General features: G+C 43.5%; 1 protein-coding gene across 3 annotated transcripts in view; it reads left to right on the top strand.

Moving 5' to 3' along the window:
- Window positions 1-21,425, top strand: part of mark4b (MAP/microtubule affinity-regulating kinase 4b) — a 102,378-nt gene that overhangs the window by 72,136 nt on the left and 8,817 nt on the right. For 2 of the 3 annotated variants that reach the window (XM_060943936.1, XM_060943937.1), the window contains exons 6-15: window positions 2,518-2,588; window positions 2,813-2,869; window positions 3,012-3,248; window positions 3,648-3,767; window positions 10,157-10,256; window positions 10,987-11,096; window positions 11,195-11,375; window positions 12,642-12,853; window positions 13,223-13,326; window positions 17,005-17,280. In XM_060943936.1, coding sequence (XP_060799919.1) covers window positions 2,518-2,588; window positions 2,813-2,869; window positions 3,012-3,248; window positions 3,648-3,767; window positions 10,157-10,256; window positions 10,987-11,096; window positions 11,195-11,375; window positions 12,642-12,853; window positions 13,223-13,326; window positions 17,005-17,280 — 1,468 coding nt within the window. Of the gene's footprint in view, window positions 1-2,517; window positions 2,589-2,812; window positions 2,870-3,011; window positions 3,249-3,647; window positions 3,768-10,156; window positions 10,257-10,986; window positions 11,097-11,194; window positions 11,376-12,641; window positions 12,854-13,222; window positions 13,327-17,004; window positions 17,281-19,748; window positions 19,836-21,425 lie in introns of all 3 variants that reach the window. The other variant, XM_060943938.1, reaches the window with a different exon arrangement.

Genomic DNA, 21,425 nt, shown 5'->3' on the forward strand with positions numbered 1-21,425 from the left:
CGGCGCACTGATTGTGCCTTAATCCTGTGCAGGAGCGAGTCGTTTACCGCACACGCGCAAGAGTCCGCTTGGCACGCACGCTGTCCGGAGCGCGCCTGAGAGTCTATCTGATGCATGCGGACAGGTGTGACACTCTTGCACAAAATTGGTACAAAAATTAATGTAGATATAAATATCTTATGCCAAATTATTATGGCATGTTACAAAAAATAAAGAAAAAATCAGAGTCCTTGTCTCCAATTTACGAGTCCGAATGCAGTTAATGCACGAGTCCGAGTCATCAGTGCTCAAGTCCCAGTCAAGTCACGAGTCCTTAAAATTAGGGCATGAGTCGGACTCGAGTACTACAAGCCTGTCTATTGCTAAAGCTAGTGATCTAGTCAACAGCTTTGACCACTAACAATAGCTATGTTAGTTGTTTACATTAATTATGATCATGTTAGGTGTTTTCTTACATGTGAATGAGATATGAGGTAGCTAAATATGACAATGACGCACCATTCTCCTCTCCCCAATGCTGTCTCTTGTGGACTTGTCCTCCAGCAGTAGTCAGGTAGTCAGGCAGTGCGTGTTTGTGTTTGGGAGGAGTGACTTTGGAAAAAGGCCTGAAGGGGAGAGATTGTGGGATTTATTTTTTTTTTTTGGTTGGATACTTTCAAAATCTGGCTTAGTCTTGTTTCTCCAACGTTGCCTACCCTAGCTTTAAAGGGAAACAGGAATATAATGTACATTGCTAAAAGCCCAGATCCTGTTTATAAAATGCCATAAACATTCATGACTTCCGTATTGAGTAAAAGAATTGATCAGTATTTCAACCAGTATTCTACAGATTTCTACTGGAAAAAAAATTGTATATGTATTTTAAAGGTTGATATTATATTTACATACACTGTATGCTAACATTACATTTACTGTTTAAAGACTGTCTAACAGATTCCCGTAATTTTATTATAGTACTTTTCCATCTTGTATAGTTATAATTATAGTATATTTCATAATTCATAATAATTATAGTATTATTCCATCTACTGGAAAGTGCAGTTGACAGACTGTTTTTTTTGTTTGTTTGTTTGTTTGTTTGTTTGTTTGTTTGTTTGTTTGTTTTTTGTTTGTTTTTCTCAGCGTGTTTATTGAATGTTAAAAAAAATCCTTTGCAGATCTCTGACTTCCACTCTTCCAGTGCTTTCCAACCAAATATTTAGTTTAAAAACTAAAAAACATGCTCTCACATGTACATGTGAATACAGAACAAATACAGCATCCCATTATTACGATTGTGTGCCACCTCCAGTTGTGTCATATACAAGCTCAAGCATGTACATAGCCTATATTTCCCCATCACTCCTGGCACACAGACGTGCATAACAATTAATGTGTGCGTCATATCAGTCATGCCCTGAACTCGGCCCTTCTTTTGCACGTTAGTGGGTATTAATGTGCATTAAACGATCTTAGTTGTACTTTCAACATTACATGAATTGGATCCAAAATTCTTAGTGAAAATGCTTCTATTTGCATTATTTTCAAATTTATTACCTTTTTAAATTACAAATTATATGATCGGTTGGAGGGTGGCACGGTGGTGTAGTGGTTAGCGCTGTCGCCTCACAGCAAGAATGTCCGGGTTCGAGCCCCGTGGCCGGCGAGGGCCTTTCTGTGCGGAGTTTGCATGTTCTCCCCGTGTCCGCGTGGGTTTCCTCCGGGTGCTCCGGTTTCCCCCACAGTCCAAAGACATGCAGGTTAGGTTAACTGGTGACTCTAAATTGAGCGTAGGTGTGAATGTGAGTGTGAATGGTTGTCTGTGTCTATGTGTCAGCCCTGTGATGACCTGGCGACTTGTCCAGGGTGTACCCCGCCTTTCGCCCGTAGTCAGCTGGGATAGGCTCCAGCTTGCCTGCGACCCTGTAGAAGGATAAAGCGGCTACAGATAATGAGATGAGATGAGATGAGATGAGATGAGATGAGATGAGATGATCGGTTGGAGTGGAAAGTAGAATCTTAGAAACATGTACATGAATGTACAAACTTGTCTTTTGTCTAAACAAGTGCTTCAGTGGCCTAGAAACAGTGCAAAATCATTAATATTTAGTGTTCAAGATATTGAACATTTTTTTTCATTTCTTTGGTTTAAATTTTTTAAAATTCTAAATCTTCTGTTTATTTCTACTTTTAAATGGGGGGGGAATCCACCCAAAAAATGTTAACTATGATTCAAGTCTATTTGCTCGTATTTGTGATTTATATACTCAAGGATATTTAAATATTTTAAGGACGTATTTATTAATGCATATATTTCCATACTTAAGCAAAGCTCAGGATATTTTAAGTGCCATTAAGTGTATATTATTTTTACTAGGGTGTATATTTATGTACTAGTGTATTTATTTACTAAATGTGCACTTTTTTTTTATCTTGCACGTTCATGTTCCAGTTTTTTTTTTTAAATTGGTGTGCTGTAGAAAGGTATTGTATAATATGCTGTCTTGATAAACCATTTTTCTTCCTCCTATGTGACAGGTGAAGTGTTTGACTACCTCGTGGCCCATGGGAGAATGAAGGAAAAGGAGGCACGGGCTAAATTTCGACAGGTAAATTACACAGCCGTCTAATCTCCGAGGCTTTGCCCAAAACCTCTGAGCGTTCTTTATATTCTACGTGAATGTCTGAGTGTACGTTTTGCTTATTCAGTATATTGTTAGTAGGAAATGGAAAATTTTCTTTATCTTTCTTTATTCCAAGAGATGACTGGATGGTAGTGTTAATGTTGATTTTAATATCATCTTTCATCTCTGTTTGTATTTCTGTGTTTCAGATTGTATCTGCAGTTCACTATTGTCATCAGAAGAAGATTGTTCACAGGGATCTAAAGGTTATTATTGATTCCACTGCTGCCTGTTTCTTTGAAAGTAACATTTGTTTTTCATGTCATGTTGCGGATACTTTCAGATCTTGCATCACATGCATTATTCCTGGCATTTTATCTTCTCTCTCTCTCCATTACCATCTCTCAGGCGGAAAACCTTCTGCTCGACGCCGATTCCAACATTAAAATCGCAGACTTCGGCTTCAGTAACGAGTTCACGCTGGGCAATAAGCTGGATACGTTCTGCGGCAGCCCCCCGTATGCCGCCCCTGAGCTTTTTCAGGGCAAGAAATATGATGGGCCTGAGGTGGATATCTGGAGCCTGGGGGTCATTCTGTACACACTGGTCAGCGGATCGCTGCCTTTTGATGGCCAGAACCTCAAGGTGAAAAAGTTCTCTCCTTGATTTTTCCGCACACATTTGAAAAGGTTGTGGATCATGCGTTATTTGTGATGTTTACGTAATGCAATCTGACCAGCTGGCTGCCTTGGGCCTGTTTTTTGCCCTTGCTAAACTCTGTTCCTTCTAAGATGGTTGAAACGGTGTCTGACTGCAGTGATTTAACAAAGCATTTGTAAAACACTTTTTCTGGATGTTTTTCCAAGCATTTCTGAGTACTTATTACGACTCTCTCATGAACTGCTTTTGTCTGTTGGGTTATTCGTGATGTAGGTCAGGCATGCTCTGTTTTGTTTGGTTTTGCCGTGCCTGAAGCCATGCAGCAACAGGTTTGGTCAGATGATGTGTTGAATAGAAGGCTGGACTCTCTTTCTCTTTTATTAGGAGTTGCGTGAGCGGGTGCTGAGGGGAAAGTATCGAGTGCCGTTCTACATGTCCACTGACTGTGAGGGTATTCTGCGCAGGTTCTTGGTACTCAACCCTGCTAAGCGCTGTACCCTAGAGGTAAGGAGGACACACTGCAGCTTACTAGAGTTACTGCTAGTTTTGCAATTTTACAAATGATGCCGTATTCAGTGGCATACAAGCCAAGCTTTGTTGGCAGAATATTTATAAAAAAAAAAAAGTGATTCGCTCATAAATAATGTAATCTTTTACATGACTTAATATGTGCAATATCCTGGATTTGGATTACATTTCAACTACTGATTATCTGCCTTGATATTCTTTGGTAGAGAATAATGTACTACTTTTAAATAAAATTGCAAAAATAAGGAAGTAAACTACTTTATACTATTGAGTACAAAGTACTGTTTAAGTACTGCTATTGAAGACTTTTACTACCAGAAAAGAGCCAAATGCAATAAAGGCACTCTAGTCATTATTTTTCAGGACATCAGCCAATGTAACATTAAAGCATATATGCAGAGCCATGGCCTCACTTTCGTTTATAAACGCCTCGAGACCTCAAGAATGGCACAGGAATAGTTTTAAGCGTGAACAATAAACCTAATATAGTAATTTTTGCGATTAAAGTGATTTATATAGGTAGCAGTCTGAGTGAATGACCTTGAGATCTGTGACATCACAGCAGGAAGTCTATCGGTCTCATCGCCATTTCCGCTATACTAAAACACAGAGCTGACTGCAACTCCGATCCTCCATTTTGAGCTAATTTATCGCCATGCCACATAGACTTGTTGCTGGCAGGTGCAGCAACACGCCAGAAGGTGGATTTACGTTGCATTCATGGCCCAAGAATGTTCAAACTGCAAAGATTTGGATGCGTTTTGCGAGAAGTTCATGGACACATTGGGCGGCTATGAAGTGGTCTGTCCTCTGCTCTGCACATTTACTGAAGACTCGTACGAGACCTCTGATCTGTTGAAGAGCGTTGGCTATAAACCCGTATTGAAAGAGGGTGCAGGACCAACAATTAAAGGAAAAGAAAACTACAAGAAAAGGAAAGTGAGTTCAGTTGCACCAGTTCTCCCGGAGTGTGAGCCGAGGGTTGTTGGTCAAACTCAGGATGGAATGGGATAGGACATATCGCTCGGGCAGTGACCTCCCCGTGGTTGTTGCTAAAACCGGTGACGTTCCATTCTGGGTTTTAGTAATTGCCTGAGCCGAGCAGTAATGGCAGAGTACTCTGTATGGACAAAATGGAGAATGAGTGGAGCAGCTGTCTGATTTCTAAACTGGATATTGCTGCCATCTCGCCCTTACATGGAAGAAGCAAATGAACGGAGAACTGAACGAACAACTGAAAGTCAGATTGTTTCAAAACAATTGGCCATAAGATCAGTCTTCAAGAAGCGAGAACACAGACGGGTAAGCTCCGACTCTCATTTGGATATAAAACAACAAAAACAATGCGTTTGTTTCCCTGCATTTAGATGAATACATGTAACTTGTATTGTGTGTTTAAGTTACCGGTATAAGATTATTTAATTTGCTTCAGAATGTGATTGTCTCAGTTCATCTGATTATTTAATGAGCCTTTTACGTTTTATCAGTGAAAATGCATGCATGTACATGTGTGTTGCATAAGTTATAACACCCATCCTGTTTTAATGAGAGTCAACCCACAATCAATGAAATCAAATCAGTCTTAGTTGAGCAAGTCGGTAACGGGATTTCTTACTTTCACCATAAATGTTTATTTATATGACTTTGGTCTATAGCTGTAAAAGGCCTCGGCCTTAAAACCGGTTACCGCTGTGACGTCACGCACTCAGGGCTGGCTGGCTCAGCGGGGCAGCTCGAATACCAACTTTGCGGTTGATTTTAACTCTCAAAAATATATATTTTTAATTCCCATTTATGCAGCATACGAGAGTCAAGGATGGAGATACTATCCACTCAGAAATTTATTTAAAAATAAAGGCTCTGCATATCTGCTTTAAGTACTGAAGATTATAAGTTTGTGAAAATAAGAGACTCTTCTTCGTTTTTGATGCTGCTTATTTTCTGTTCGTTTTTCATATGCATTTATTTTTTACATTACATTAGATTACAGGCATTTAGTAGACACTTTTATCCAGAGGCATGTACAACATACCCAGAGCAGTTGGGGGTTAGGTGCCTTGCTCAAGGGCACTTCAGCCATTCCTGCTGGTCCAGGGAATTGAACCAGCAACCTTTTGGTCCCAAAGCTGTTTCTCTAGCCATTAGGCCATGGTTTCCCTTTATTTATTTATTTGTTTGTTTGTTTGTTTATTTGTTTATTTATTTAAATCTGAGAAAATATACAGAGTAAATGAGTGTGGCAGCGGGGGCGTGGTCAAGCACCGGTCTGTGACAGGAGGGCGGAGTCGGGGAAGGTAAGTGGCAGATTCACTTCACCTGAGAGCAATTAACCTGTGTTTGTGTGTCTTCCCAGGGACCGCGCCCTATTTAGGGAGGGAGAGCGAGAGCAGAGGAGATCTCTCCCGAACCAGACACCTGTGTGTGTGTGTGCGTGTGTCTGGTTGAAACCTCTTGTGTCCCCTGAAAAGTGGAAACAATTAAACTGTTTGTTGAACCTGATCTCTGTCCTGCCGTCCTCTGTGCTCCACCCACACCTAGGGAAGTCTACAGTGGTGCTGAGATATTGCGCAGAGGCACTGCTTCCGGGTATCGCGTTGCATAGTCCACTAGAACTAATATAAAGCGGTACCCTCGTGCTGACCGATCTAATGGCCCGACGAGATCCATCCCAATTCTTTCAAACGGGGTCTCGATTAACGGTAGAGGGCGCAACGGCGCTTTTGGAATGGCCGCTGGATTTACTAACTGGCATTCGCGGCATGCCGTACACCACCTACGGACATCGCCGCGAATCCCCGGCCAATAGAATCGGGCCATTATTCGGGCTAGTGTTTTATCCTGCCCTAAGTGTCCAGCCATGGGATTAAAGTGAGCCGCCTGGAATACTAATTCCCGGCGGCTCTTTGGAATCAAAAGCTGCGTGACTCGCTCTTTAGTTTGAGTGTCCTGCGTCACTCGGTATAATCTATCCTTCATAATCGCGAAGTAGGGGAAGGACGGGGTGGCGTTCGGCTGGAGCGTTTGACCATCGATTACTCTCACTTGGTCAAACGCATGCCGCAGAGTCTCGTCTCGCGACTGCTCTAATGGGAAATCCGCGAGGGATTCCCCAATAGAGAGAGGAGGAGCCGGTGGCTCCTCACCCTGACGCGGAGATGACGTAGACGGCTCCGCGACAGCTGCTCCCGCCAAAACGACACCGGGACCTCCCCCTGTCAACTGGCAGGACCCACTCTCTACTAGGCGCGTCATTAAACCCCGAAATCCCGGCCAATCAGTCCCCAAAATTAACGAGTGGGTAAGGCGAGGATTAACCGCCGCCTTCACTATAAATTTTTCCCCTCTGAAAATAATGTGGACCGACACCAAAGGGTAGCTGTGAACATCCCCGTGCACACACAAAACCTTCACCCCTTGTGCTCCCCCCAATGCCTCGTTTTGAACCAGGCTTTGGCGAATTGAGGTCTGATTACAACCAGAATCCACCAATGCCTGATATGTAGCCCCTTGGATACTCACCGGTATGCGATACGCTCCGGCCCGATCGAGGGCGGCCTCTGGCGCGTCGGGGATCCGAACCACCGCGCCCACTTCCATTGCTGTGCACTGCTGTTGAAGGTGGTCCGGTTCCCCGCAGCGCCAGCAAACCGGCCCGGGCTTCCCCTCTGCACCGGTGCTCTGGGGCTCACTCACCTGAGGTGGGGGAGAGACAGACACAGAAGGGAGACACGGGAGGGCACCGCGGGTGCGGCGGGCCGGCAGGGGTGGTGCCGGCCCCCGCCTCCGCGGTGGGGGAATGGGGCGAGGACGGGACACAGAAGGAGGGGAGAGAGAGAGAGAAAGAGAAGAGGAGAGAAGAGATGTCGACATCCGCTGTCCTGCCGCCGAGACAGCCGCCAGATGATCCTCCGCCAGCTCGACTGCCTGATCCAGCGACGCCGGGCGGTGGCACTGGACCCACTCCGCGGCTCCTGCTGGTAAGCGGGCGATGAACTGTTCCAGTACCACCTGATCGACGATTCCCTCAGCGTCGCGATCTTCGGCCCTCAGCCACCGCCAGCAGGCGTCCCGGAGCTGCTGGCCGAACGCGAACGGGCTGCCGACTTCCTCCATCCGCAGCGCGCGGAAGCGCTGGCGCTGCTGCTCCGGCGTGCGCCCCACGCGCTGAAGGACAGCCCGGCGAAGGTCGGCGTAGGCCAGCCGGCGATCGGCGGGGAGCTGTAGTGCAGCCAGCTGCGCCTCTCCCGTCAGGAGGGGGAGGAGGCGCGCCGCGCGCTGCTCCATCGGCCACCCCGAGGCTTCAGCGACCTGTTCGAATAACGTGAAGAAAGCCTCGGGGTCATCCTGCGGGCCCATCTTAGTTAAGGTGAGGGGAGACGGGCCCGCGGCCGGAGCGCTGGTGGGCCCCGCCGACGCGAGGAGACGCCGGAACGCCTTGCGATCTTCTTGCTGGGCCAGCACCAGGGCATCAAAGCGCCGCTCTTGTTCCTTTCGGAGTGTGATGAGCGCCTGGTGCTGGCTTTGCTGAGCCGTGGCGAGGGCGTGGACCAGGTCGGTGAACGGGGAGGATTCCATGGGGCTGCTGGGTTGGTGCTCCATTTCCCGGGTTTCGGCACCACTGTAGACTTCCCTAGGTGTGGGTGGAGCACAGAGGACGGCAGGACAGAGATCAGGTTCAACAAACAGTTTAATTGTTTCCACTTTTCAGGGGACACAAGAGGTTTCAACCAGACACACGCACACACACACACAGGTGTCTGGTTCGGGAGAGATCTCCTCTGCTCTCGCTCTCCCTCCCTAAATAGGGCGCGGTCCCTGGGAAGACACACAAACACAGGTTAATTGCTCTCAGGTGAAGTGAATCTGCCACTTACCTTCCCCGACTCCGCCCTCCTGTCACAGACCGGTGCTTGACCACGCCCCCGCTGCCACAATGAGGTTGAGTGATATGTTCCCAGAGATGGACAAAGTACCCAACTTCATTACTTAAGTCAAAGTACAGATCCCGGTGCTCAAATGTTACTCCGATACAAGTGAAAGTTGTCCAGTCAAATTTTTACTTAAGTTAAAGTACTGAAGTACTTGCTTTTAAAAATACTTGAGTATTAAAAGTACATTTTCTGTCAACACGTTGTTGTATTATTGCCACAGATAAACACATTTCTACATTCTGTTTATTTGGCAACATTATACTAAAACACATTTTTTAAAGGACTTCAGATAAGTTAACGTTATTCATGTTAGCGTAACTCCATTTTTACATGCTGCCTAACAGTGTCCATGTTAACTAGCTATGTGTTAACGTTAGCCGTGGGCAAGGCGATGGCAACTTGGCGGGCAAATCCATGGAAAGTCATTTGACTAACCAGACTGCATAGCTATTGCAATGTTATCACTAGCTCTAAAAGCACAGACAACTTCTTTGCAAGCTTTCTCTTGGAATAAAACATTTACATAATTCAATATGCTTCCGCAGGTTGGACGGCGAGTTTTTGTAGGCCGTGATGTGGTTTTGTTTTCGGCAAACAAAGCAAACATTTAAAATGAAACAAATCTTTAATCCTTTCAGAAAACTGAAACATGGGTTCTAGGTAAAGCCATAAGTGTGTGCATTCCCCAGAAGAACCACCTCCTTCCACTCTGCCATCAACTGATCATGTTAAATAACGCTGCGGAGAAATCATTGAACCTGATTTTATACAGTCTGTGGACGTGACGTGACCCTAGTGATTACTGATCTCACTCGGTGTCACCTGTGGGGGGAAAAAAACAATCATATTTTATAAACGAAAAGAAAAAACATCCACTTTCAAAGCTGCTTCATAGTAACGAGGAGCTTGATAGAAATGTAGTGGAGTGAAAAGTACGATGTTTGCCTTTCAAATGTAGTGAAGTTAGTCATAAGTTTCCAAAAAAAATACTCAAGTAAAATACAGATACTCAAAAAGTGTACTTAAGTACAGTACTCAAGTAAATGTACTTTGTTACTGTCCACCTCTGTGTGTTCCACCATTGATCCAAGGCTGTTTTTATACTTAGTACCACATAGAAGTGGTATCAGCAGGCCCCACTGACTCACAAACCACAGGAATTAAAATAGAACATAGGCCCTGATGATAGAGGAACGCAGGCAGACTAAGCTCTATTGGTTTCGCAATCAGTAAGTAACAAATGCTTGAAGCTGATGCAGTCAGCATAAGTTTGCAAACGGAACAAGCCTGTTTTACCGGATTCAATTTGCCAAATTAATATCACCAAACTAAAACATTCTCATCTCTAAACTGGTTTCTAACAAGTCTCAGGCTAAAGGCTACAAACATTTTGACTTGTCTAGTGTAACATACTGTCATCTGCTTCTCCCTTAGCAAATCATGAAAGATAAGTGGATGAATGTTGGCTATGAAGCAGATGAGCTGAAGCCACATGTAGAGCCTGTGGAGGACTACAATGACCCGGAGAGGATAGGTGAGAGTTCTCGACATCTCTGTTTTTGCCACTGAAGAGACTGAGCATGCTTCCGCAGACCCTGATATAGTCCTTTGAGCTTTAAATTCTGCTTGAGGTGTTCATCGCGTGGGTCAAGGGTGTTTTAAAAGGTTTTAGTTATCGTTGCAGTCCTCTGTTCAGTACAGAGAATTAATCATATTATTGGTGTGATCGTCTAGAGGTAAACTAAGATTTTCAAAATTTATCTTTAAAATTTATGGGGGGAAAACACAAGCAGCCACAATGGGCCACAAGATTTCACTCTCTTTACACGCATTTATTATCTCTGCCAGCTATGTGGGAGGAAGTTATGTTTTCACCTCAGTGTGTGTGTGTTTTGTCTGTTCCCAATGTAACTCAAAAAGTAGTGAACGGATTTTGATTAAATTTTGAGGAAAGGTAGGCCGTGGACCAAGAAACAATTGATTTTGGATTTTAATGCAAATCCGACTGTGGCTTGGCGGAGGTATGCGCTCTACTGAGTGCCCTTTTAGTTACAGTAACTGATGCCTGCAAATTCATCAAATATTTAGCACGTCTCTGTAGTTTTATGTAGATTGTGCTTCATGTAAACTGCTCTGAGCTGAACTAAAACTAGCATGGTGGATCACTGGGAGCTGGGTTTGTTTTTACTGCTTGATTGCATGCCTTTGTCTTTTTTTTTTCCTTTTTTTCTATTATCTGAGTCTCCTTATTCTCTCCTTCCCAGATGTAATGATAGGGATGGGCTTTTCCCGTGAGGAGATCAGGGAAGCACTGACCACTCAGAAGTACAATGAGATCACTGCTACTTACCTGCTGCTGAGCCGCAGGACCGAGGTAAAAATCCTGCGATTCCTGAACCTGAAATCATACATGTTTTGTTTTGTGTATGTACTGTATGTGTAGCACTTGCACTTACCCATTTTCCTTTACAGGATAGCAGTGAGTCCAGATCGAGTAGTACTTTATCTCTAGCGCGAGTTCGACCCAGTCCGATCACCAATGGTACCAGTAAACACTCCTCCACCTCATCATCCAGCTCGGCCTCCACCACCCACAACAAACCCCAGCGTAGTGCCTCCACCTACCACCGTCAGCGGCGGCACAGTGACTTCTGTAAGTCTCCAACTCGCCTGTCCCAGATTAACAGCAGAAAGCTTGGTTTGCCATGGAGTTAAATGATTTCGATAAGACATATTTATACCCCTGCTCTGAAGGAGGGGGGATATACTGGTTTTTTTACGTCTGTCCGTCCGTATCGCCATCCGTCCGAAACACCCTTTTTCTCAGCAACCACAAATCATAGCCACTTGGTACCAAACTTCAGCTTGGGGTTCTATACCATGCATACCATTTTCAGGTCTGTTGCACATCGACTTCCTGTTTACCGACTGAATGTATTTATGAAACATATAGGGTGGATTTACAAAATTTTCCTAACACTTTTCTCAGCAACTACAAATCATAACTGCTTGATATTTGGTACCGAGCTTCAGCTTGGGCTTCTATACCGTGTATACCGTTTTCAGGTCTGTCCCACATCGACTTCCTGTTTCCTGACTGAATGTATTTACGAAACATAGGGTGGATTTTGACGCTATTTCAAGAAGCAGAATGCTATTTCAAAATGACAGTTTACCAGGATGCTATTTGAAATCCCTGGGGAGAGACATGGCTCTTTACTTACTTGTTTCAGAGTGAATTATTTGTTGAAGTCAACATTCATAATAAGTGTCCTGTTCCTTCGATTGCTTGCATTCTGATATAAGTGAGAGCGGGGGGATACGTAAGTGAGCAGGAGCTCACAGCTGATCTTGTTGATGTTTAAGACATACCGTTGGAGTCTTTGTGTATATTTTCGTTCATTTCTACATCATCTCATCTCATTATCTGTAGCCGCTTTATCCTGTTCTACAGGGTCGCAGGCAAGCTGGAGCCTATCCCAGCTGACTACGGGTGAAAGGCGGGGTACACCCTGGACAAGTCGCCAGGTCATCACAGGGCTGACACATAGACACAGACAACCATTCACACTCACATTCACACCTACGCTCAATTTAGAGTCACCAGTTAACCTAACGTGCATGTCTTTGGACTGTGGGGGAAACCGGAGCACCCGGAGGAAACCCACGCGGACATGGGGAGAACATGCAAACTCCACACAGAAAGGCCCTCGCCGGCCACGGGGCTTGAACCCGGACCTTCTTGCTGTGAGGCGACAGTGCTAACCGCTACACTGCCGTGCCGCCCTCATTTCTACATCATATTCTTTAATATTCACATGTATCCGTAGTTGAACTCATATGATTGTTTAGAATACCACAGAGGAAACTTCTTGGCTCCCTGGTGAGTTAGTTTGTTTTTTGTTTTTTTGTTTTCCAGGCGGTCCTGCAGCGACTACGGCTCACCCTAAACGCAGCCCCACCAGCACAGGAGAGTCGGACTTGAAGGAGGAGCGTTTGGCCACGAGAAAGGCAGGATGCAGTGTGGTGGGCAGCCGTAACATCCCACCCTCCAGCCCCATGGTCAGCACAGCTAACAACCCCAACAAAGCAGAAATCCCTGACCGCCGCAAGGAAGCCGCTGTCACCTCAGTAAACGAAGCACTTTAATCACATCAGCTATTGATTGCGTTATTGAAGAAGATTGTAAAGTGATTGTACTCAAATCCAGTGTTAAGACGGGCATTAAATGCTAATTGAATCTACAGCAAACCCAAACCCGGGCCTGTCCATACAGCTGACTAAGCTTAGTGTTTAAGACTTATCCAGTTAGCTTTTATTGTTGGAACAGATAAAAATGAAAGCTATAAGGCTGAGATTGAGAATCGCTGCAGTATGGTAGACTTAGGTGTATGTGTTTTAATTGCTAATATGATATGGCTTATAAGTTACAAAAATGTGTATGCAACAAATGTCCTGCTCATCAGTTTGTGTTTTTTAATTTCCATTTCTACCCTCTAGAACAACGTTCCCGCAAGTGCCATGACCCGCAGAAACACATATGTATGTACAGATCGCTCCAGCACTGATAGACACTCCTTACTGCAGAACGGCAAGGAGAACAGGTAGAGAGAGAGTGAGAGAGAGAGAGAGTGTGTGTGTGCGCGCGTGGACTAGCATTTACCTTTTATTCATTTAAAAACAAGGTGATACAAAGTCTTCTGAGAATATAGAGTTGTTTTTGTGTTCGTTAAAGGCATAAGTCTGCTTCACATGGATTTGTTTTGAGAGCCTTCCAGCCGCTGTCTGAGTTTGGCTTGCTGTCTCTTCACCTTCTCTTTTTCTGCTTCTCGATGTCTTCCTATTTCTTTCTCTCTCTGCGGCGTACCAGCAGACAGTGGTCATATGACCTTGGAAGCTAGAGAGTGGAGAATGTAGATTGGTTTATCAACTTGAGGGTAGCTGTGCTGATTTAGCACTTCCTCTATAGCGCTGTGGCTCTGGTTAAAGCGCACATCACGCTCACACAAGCAACTAAACACTTTACATGCTTGATTGCATTTTCTCTACACTGCACATCATCTTCACTGCTCATCTGTTTGTCACGTATTTACTTAAACAATGTTCAGTGTTCTGTTCTAGTTTTTATTTGAGAATGTTTAAAGGTAAACACTGCCTTTCAAATTTTTCAAGTTTAGGTCATAAGAAGAATTTTCCCGACACCCAGTTATTTTTGTTTAGTGGACCGAAAGCTACTGAATTCGAATAACAAACTTCTAATTTTATTACTAAAAAAAAAAATAGAACAATTAATGAATTTATCTCCATGTGGCCCTAAATTCTCCGTTATTTTTCCTGCTTCACCATGACCCAATTCAAGATACTATGTCATGCATGACGTAGTGGGCTTTCACCCATTCGTGCAAGGCATTGTGGGATACAAATTTGAAACAGGAAAGAAAGATGGAGGACGTGAGTGTGCGAATGAAACGTGAAAGACCGAAACGGAAAGCGAGAAGAAAAGACGTTATGTTGTATACGAAGGAAAGGAAACGCAGGGCCAAACTAATACAACCCCGATTCCAAAAAAGTTGGGACAAAGTACAAATTGTAAATAAAAACGGAATGCAATGATGTGGAAGTTTCAAAATTCCATATTTTATTCAGAATAGAACTTGGATGACATATCAAATGTTTAAACTGAGAAAATGTATCATTTAAAGAGAAAAATTAGGTGATTTTTAAATTTCATGACAACAACACATCTCAAAAAAGTTGGGACAAGGCCATGTTTACCACTGTGAGACATCCCCTTTTCTCTTTACAACAGCCTGTAAACGTCTGGGGACTGAGGAGACAAGTTGCTCAAGTTTAGGGATAGGAATGTTAACTCATTCTTGTCTAATGTAGGATTCTAGTTGCTCAACTGTCTTAGGTCTTTTTTGTCGTATCTTCCGTTTTATGATGCGCCAAATGTTTTCTATGGGTGAAAGATCTGGACTGCAGGCTGGCCAGTTCAGTACCCGGACCCTTCTTCTACACAGCCATGATGCTGTAATTGATGCAGTATGTGGTTTGGCATTGTCATGTTAGAAAATGCAAGGTCTTCCCTGAAAGAGACGTCGTCTGGATGGGAGCATATGCTGCTCTAGAACCTGGATATACCTTTCAGCACTGATGGTGTCTTTCCAGATATGTAAGCTGCCCATGCCACACACACTAATGCAACCCCATACCATCAGAGATGCAGGCTTCTGAACTGAGCGCTGATAACAACTCGGGTCGTCCTTCTCCTCTTTAGTCCGAATGACACGGCGTCCCTGATTTCCATAAAGAAATTCAAATTTTGATTCGTCTGACCACAGAACAGTTTTCCACTTTGCCACAGTCCATTTTAAATGAGACTTGGCCCAGAGAAGACGTCTGCGCTTCTGGATCATGTTTAGATACGGCTTCTTCTTTGAACTATAGAGTTTTAGCTGGCAACGGCGGATGGCACGGTGAATTGTGTTCACAGATAATGTTCTCTGGAAATATTCCTGAGCCCATTTTGTGATTTCCAATACAGAAGCATGCCTGTATGTGATGCAGTGCCATCTAAGGGCCCGAAGATCACGGGCACCCAGTATGGTTTTCCGGCCTTGACCCTTACGCACAGAGATTCTTCCAGATTCTCTGAATCTTTTGATGATATTATGCACTGTAGATGATGATATGTTGAAACTTTTTGCAATTTTACACTGTCGAACTCCTTTCTGATATTGCTCCACTATTTGTCGACGCAGAATTAGGGGGATTGGTGATCCTCTTCCCATCTTTACTTCTGAGAGCCGCTGCCACTCCAAGATGCTCTTTTTATACCCAGTCATGTTAATGACCTATTGCCAATTGACCTAATGAGTTGCAGTTTGGTCCTCCAGCTGTTCCTTTTTTGTACCTTTAACTTTTCCAGCCTCTTATTGCCCCTGTCCCAACTTTTTTGATATGTGTTGCTGTCATGAAATTTCAAATGAGCCAGTATTTGGTATGAAATTTCAAAATGTCTCACTTTCGACATTTGATATGTTGTCTATGTTCTATCATGAATACAATATCAGTTTTTGAGATTTGTAAATTATTGCATTCCGTTTTTATTTACAATTTGTTCTTTGTCCCAACTTTTTTGGAATCGGGGTTGTAAATATCGGCGCTCAGTGAGCACATCGGTGTGATCAGCTGTTCGTTTAGCGACCGAATGATGGAACTGTGTCAGTGCATGGTCAAGGTAAACCTGTAGATGCACGCGCACACGGACTTCCTCTGTCTGTTTGACTGCGCGAAGCGAGCAATTTCATGCACATTATTTGCTCCAATCCCCTCAAATTAAATAACTTCCCAGCCACAGAATGGTCTGATATTTTTGAGATATTACAGAAATAAATATATCACAATGACCGAATTTCCGAGGGAACTAAATTTCACAGATTTTATGAAATCGAAAGGCCGTCTACTTTTAAGTAATGTATACACATTAAAAATAATTACTGATCACACGGTTATGTCTTTTTCTGCATAGCTAAATAATATTCTGTACGAGGTGTATAAATACACAATGCTTCCAGGTTCCAAAATTAATATCTGAGGTTCCATTAGAGTGATGTTGTGTGGGTGTGGTTGGAGGCAGGGTTATTTAGAGCATTAAGTGAAGTGGGCCAAGGCCAGTGACGAGGCAGTGGTGCTGTGTGAGATCTCTTAGTGGAGTGTTAACGTGCAAAGTCAGAATCACTGAGTGGGCCAGAGCAGGCCAGTTGCCAAGATCTGCTCATCAAAGACCTCCATTGAACCACTGCAGCTCATCAGCCATACATCTCTAGCTCTCTGGATCTCTCTCTGTTTAGTCCTTATTTACTTCAGTCTCCATCTCCAGTCCTTCCATCTGCCTAGCGTCTCATTCTGTCTCACGTGTCATCACATTGTATGTCCTGATACTTGCTGTTCCCCTCACACTCCTCCCTCCTAACACTCCCCTTACTTGCTCTCTTGTGATCAGATGTGCAGCCATGTGTATTTTTTACTCAGGAGAACCTGCTGTTTCTGTCCTCGGAGAGAACAAATAAGAGACTTTGAGAGAGAAATCTCAAAGCTGGGTGACTCAGTGCATTCATGCTTGATTGATTTTGACGATGCTGCCTCGCTGTCGAAGGCCCCATCTGCCTGATATCTGATCATATTGCTCCAGCCTTCCTACTGTTTCACTTAGCTTGTCATATCACTGTGTCACCTATAACTGAATATTTCTTTTCGTATTTATTTTCTCTCCACAGCTCACATTCTCACCGTTTACCTCCAGCCTCTCCCTCCACACACAGCATATCCGGGGCAGGGGTGGCTTCATCCTCTTCAGCCGAACGTTCCCGCCTCAGCCGAGGCTCCACTGTCCGCAGCACTTTTCATGGTGGTCAGCTCCGGGAACGCCGGGTGCCTGCGCATGCCCCACCAGCCTCCCCCACGTTGTCCCGCGATGCCAGCCCGCTGCCCCACGCCCGCACCCGCGCCACCTCAAACCTCTTCAGCAAACTCACTTCCAAGCTTACACGAAGGTAAGGCGAGACAACAGCCTACAGGCTGAGCATGCACATGAAAAGATGTTATATTTAAATATACAGTGGTGCTTGAAAGTTTGTGAATCCTTTAGAATTTTCTATATTTCTGCATAAATATGACCTCAAACAACATCAGATTTTCACACAAGTCCTAAAAGTAGATAAAGAGAACCCAGTTAAACAAATGAGGCAAAAATATTATACTTGGTCATTTATTTATTGAGGAAAATGATCCAATATTACATATCTGTGAGTGGCAAAAGTATGTGAACCTTTGCTTTCAGTATCTGGTGTGACCCCCTTGTGCAGCAATAGTTGCAACTGAACGTTTGCGGTAACTGTTGCTCAGTCCTGCACACCGGCTTGGAGGAATTTTAGCCCATTCCTCCATACAGAACAGCTTCAACTCTGGGATGTTGGTGGGTTTCCTCACATGAACTGCTCGCTTCAGGTCCTTCCACAACATTTCTATTGGATTAAGGTCAGGACTTTGACTTGGCCATTCCAAAACATTCACTTTATTCTTCTTTAACCATTCTTTGGTAGAACGACTTGTGTGCTTAGGGTCGTTGTCTTGCTGCATGACCCACCTTCTCTTGAGATTCAGTTCATGGACAGATGTCCTGACATTTTCCTTTAGAATTCGTTGGTATAATTCAGAATTCATTGTTCCATCAATGATGGCAAGTCGTCCTGGCCCAGATGCAGCAAAACAGGCCCAAACCATGATACTACCACCACCATGTTTCACAGATGGCATAAGGTTCTTATGCTGGAATGCAGTGTTTTCCTTTCTCCAAACATAACGCTTCTCATTTAAACCAAAAAGTTCTGTTTTGGTCTCATCCGTCCACAAAACATTTTTCCAATAGCCTTCTGGCTTGTCCACATAATCTTTAGCAAACTGCAGACGAGCAGCAATGTTCTTTTTGGAGAGCAGTGGCTTTCTCCTTGCAACCCTGCCATGCACACCATTGTTGTTCAGTGTTCTCCTGATGGTGGACTCATGAACATTAACATTAGCCAATGTGAGAGAGGCCTTCAGTTGCTTAGAAGTTACCCTGGGGTCCTTTGTGACCTCGCCGACTATTACACGCCTTGCTCTTGGAGTGATCTTTGTTGGTCAACCACTCCTGGGGAGGGTAACAATGGTCTTGAATTTCCTCCATTTGTACACAATCTGTCTGCCTGTGGATTGGTGGAGTCCAAACTCTTTAGAGATGGTTTTGTAACCTTTTCCAGCCTGATGAGCATCAACAACGCTTTTTCTGAGGTCCTCAGAAATCTCCTTTGTTCGTGCCATGATACACTTCCACAAACATGTGTTGTGAAGATCAGACTTTGATAGATCCCTGTTCTTTAAATAAAACAGGGTGCCCACTCACACCTAATTGTCATCCCATTGATTGAAAACACCTGACTCTAATTTCACCTTCAAATGAACTGCTAATCCTAGAGGTTCACATAATTTTGCCACTCACAGATATGTAATATTGGATCATTTTCCTCAATAAATAAATGACCAAGTATAATATTTTTCTTTCATTTGTTTAACTGGATTCTCTTTATCTACTTTTAGGACTTGTGTGAAAATCCAATGATGTTTTAGGTCATATTTATGCATAAATATAGAAAATTCTAAAGGGTTCACAAACTTTCAAGCACCACCATATTCTGTCACACAGCCTTCCTTCAGACAAACCTGCTCATGAGTTATCAGCTTTTTCTTGTATATACTCAGCGAAATTTAAAATCAACAGTGTTAGAGGATCGAGGCTCTATTTTACTGGACAGATAATTAGATGAGTTTACAAGTGTCCACAAACTGCTCTAATGAGGAGCTCTTTGCTGGATGTACTGTAAACCTTTTATGATATTTTCAGAGCATGAATGAAGAAATGGATTCAGCTAGAAGATATCGACCTCTTTGGTTCAGATGATCTGCTAAAAATGAAATAGTCGAACAGGAAATATAGACTCTTCTAGCTAAAGCTAATAATAAGCTAGGCTCTACAAGTTAGGAGGTATTTCCTGTTTCTACTGAAACAGCTTTGTACAATTTGGTTATCCACCTAAAAGCCATTCATACCTCCGTTACTACCTAGGCGCTGAAATTCAGTGCCAGTTGGCATTCTGTACTTTTTATTTTTCCTGTGTAATCAGTTAATGATGCCTTCACATGAGTCAGCATTATCTGAATAAATGCGCATACACTGCATTAACTCTCCCTCAATATCCCTCCTTTATTAACCAAGTGCTTCTAACTCTCCCAATGCATATTATCGTCTCTTTCTTAGTCTTGGCTGAATTTGGGTGCGCTGTCTTTTTGCTTCTTTTTCCCTTGGCAGTTAGCTTCTGTCTTTTTCTCTGTCCACCTTTTCTGCTCTGCTTTCTCTCTCTCTCTCTCTCTCTTACTCTCTCTGTCATACTATCCTCTTCCTTTCTTTCCCCTTTTCATCTCCTAGGGTCAATCTTGACCCCTCTAAGCGTCAGAGCTCAAACAAGTCCGTCTCGGGCTGCCCTCTGCCACATGGATCGAAAACAGTTAGTAAGTCTTCCCATCTTTCCACCTTTCCATCTTTTTTTTCCCTTCCTGCACACCACACCCATGTTCAGTGCCTCTACTCTGGAACTGAGGTGTAGAGCTCCCCCTTGAGGCCATTATCACTAACACTTCTGAATACAGCAAGAAATGTTGATACTGTATGTACTTATCATGTGTGATACACGTACAGAACAGACTGTATTCCATCTGTACACCTGAAGTAGAAAGGTTCTAGGTGTGCGTCGTTACTCGGGGGCACTGCAACATGGGCTGGATTTCTCTGCTGTGTTTATGTTCCTTCTTCTTTTTCCGTTTCTAACCAGTCATTCACCGGTGCAGTGGCATGCTTAGTGGCATGATTCGTCTTGTGATTCCTTTGTGAAAAGCTCTCTTGAACCATGAAACATTAAAAATCAGCTGCCTGTCGGAGCTCATTTTATTAATCTGAACAAAACTGTTGTAGTATTTGTGATGCTAAGTCTGGTATGTTTAGTAATAGCATAGACTGTTCATTCTGCAGACTAAATCTCGATTCGCTGTATCACCAGCTTGATGGGAATTCTTGTGGCTAATAGTGACATAGTCAGGGGGCGTCGTGGCTCAGGTGGATAAGGCGCCATACCATAAATCCGGGGACCCGGGTTTGCTTCCAACCCGAGGTCACTTCCCGATCCCTCCCCGTCTCTCTCCTGCTCATTTCCTGTCTCTACACTGTCCTATCCAATAAAGGTGAAAAAAAGCCCAAAAAAGAATAATTTAAATAGTGACACAGTCAGAAGTGCATACAAGTTTCCAAAAGCTGCAAGTGTCTTCAGGCAACAAGTTATAATAGGTTTCTGCTCTATCATGTTGAACAATGACTCAAATAAATATGAGGCTTTATTAGGGTAGTTAAAGGGGAACTGAAGGCAAATTTTTTATTATCAAAATTCTATTTATCTCATTTTATTAAATATCGGAATGCATTTTTGATCGCTATTTTGTTACTGCTATAGCAAGTTATGAGTGTTTGAAATATACTCTGTAATATATCAGTCCATATGTCAAAGCAATGGCTGTAAACGAGATTAGTTGAGACCCGTGCGAGACATTGTAGGACAGAAGTAAAATGTACAGCGGAAATCAAAGTGACCAACATTCCCTATATCTGAAATCGCTCACTCGTTCACTACTCCCTATATAAGGAATTACTATACTGAGGAAAAAATGCTTTCGGGCACTAGTTTATCGCGCTGGTATTTACGTCATTACTGTCGCACAATTAAAACGTGCCGGATCAGTCGGCTGGTGGGTTTTCAAAATAATAAATACATGCATGTGGTTTTTTTTTTGATAAATACATATTAAACTGAGCGCATTTCCCACATTAATAAATACAAAGTACCTGCATCTTTCAGTTCTTTTAAATCAAGGCTGAATACTTTCTTCTTTGCCGCTGCCTTTTATTAAATCAAATTTAAGACTTTTAATTTGATTTCTTTCAGCGCGGACAGCACTACAAAATGGCGTCCCCATTATGTAGTGCCCTATATAGTGAGTAAGGAATGATTTCAGACACGGTTTGTCAAAAAATTACTTCAGTTCCCCTTTTAAGGGA

The sequence above is a fragment of the Neoarius graeffei genome, chromosome 17 (genome assembly GCF_027579695.1).
Source record: "Neoarius graeffei isolate fNeoGra1 chromosome 17, fNeoGra1.pri, whole genome shotgun sequence".
NCBI classification, from domain to species: Eukaryota; Metazoa; Chordata; class Actinopteri; order Siluriformes; family Ariidae; genus Neoarius; species Neoarius graeffei.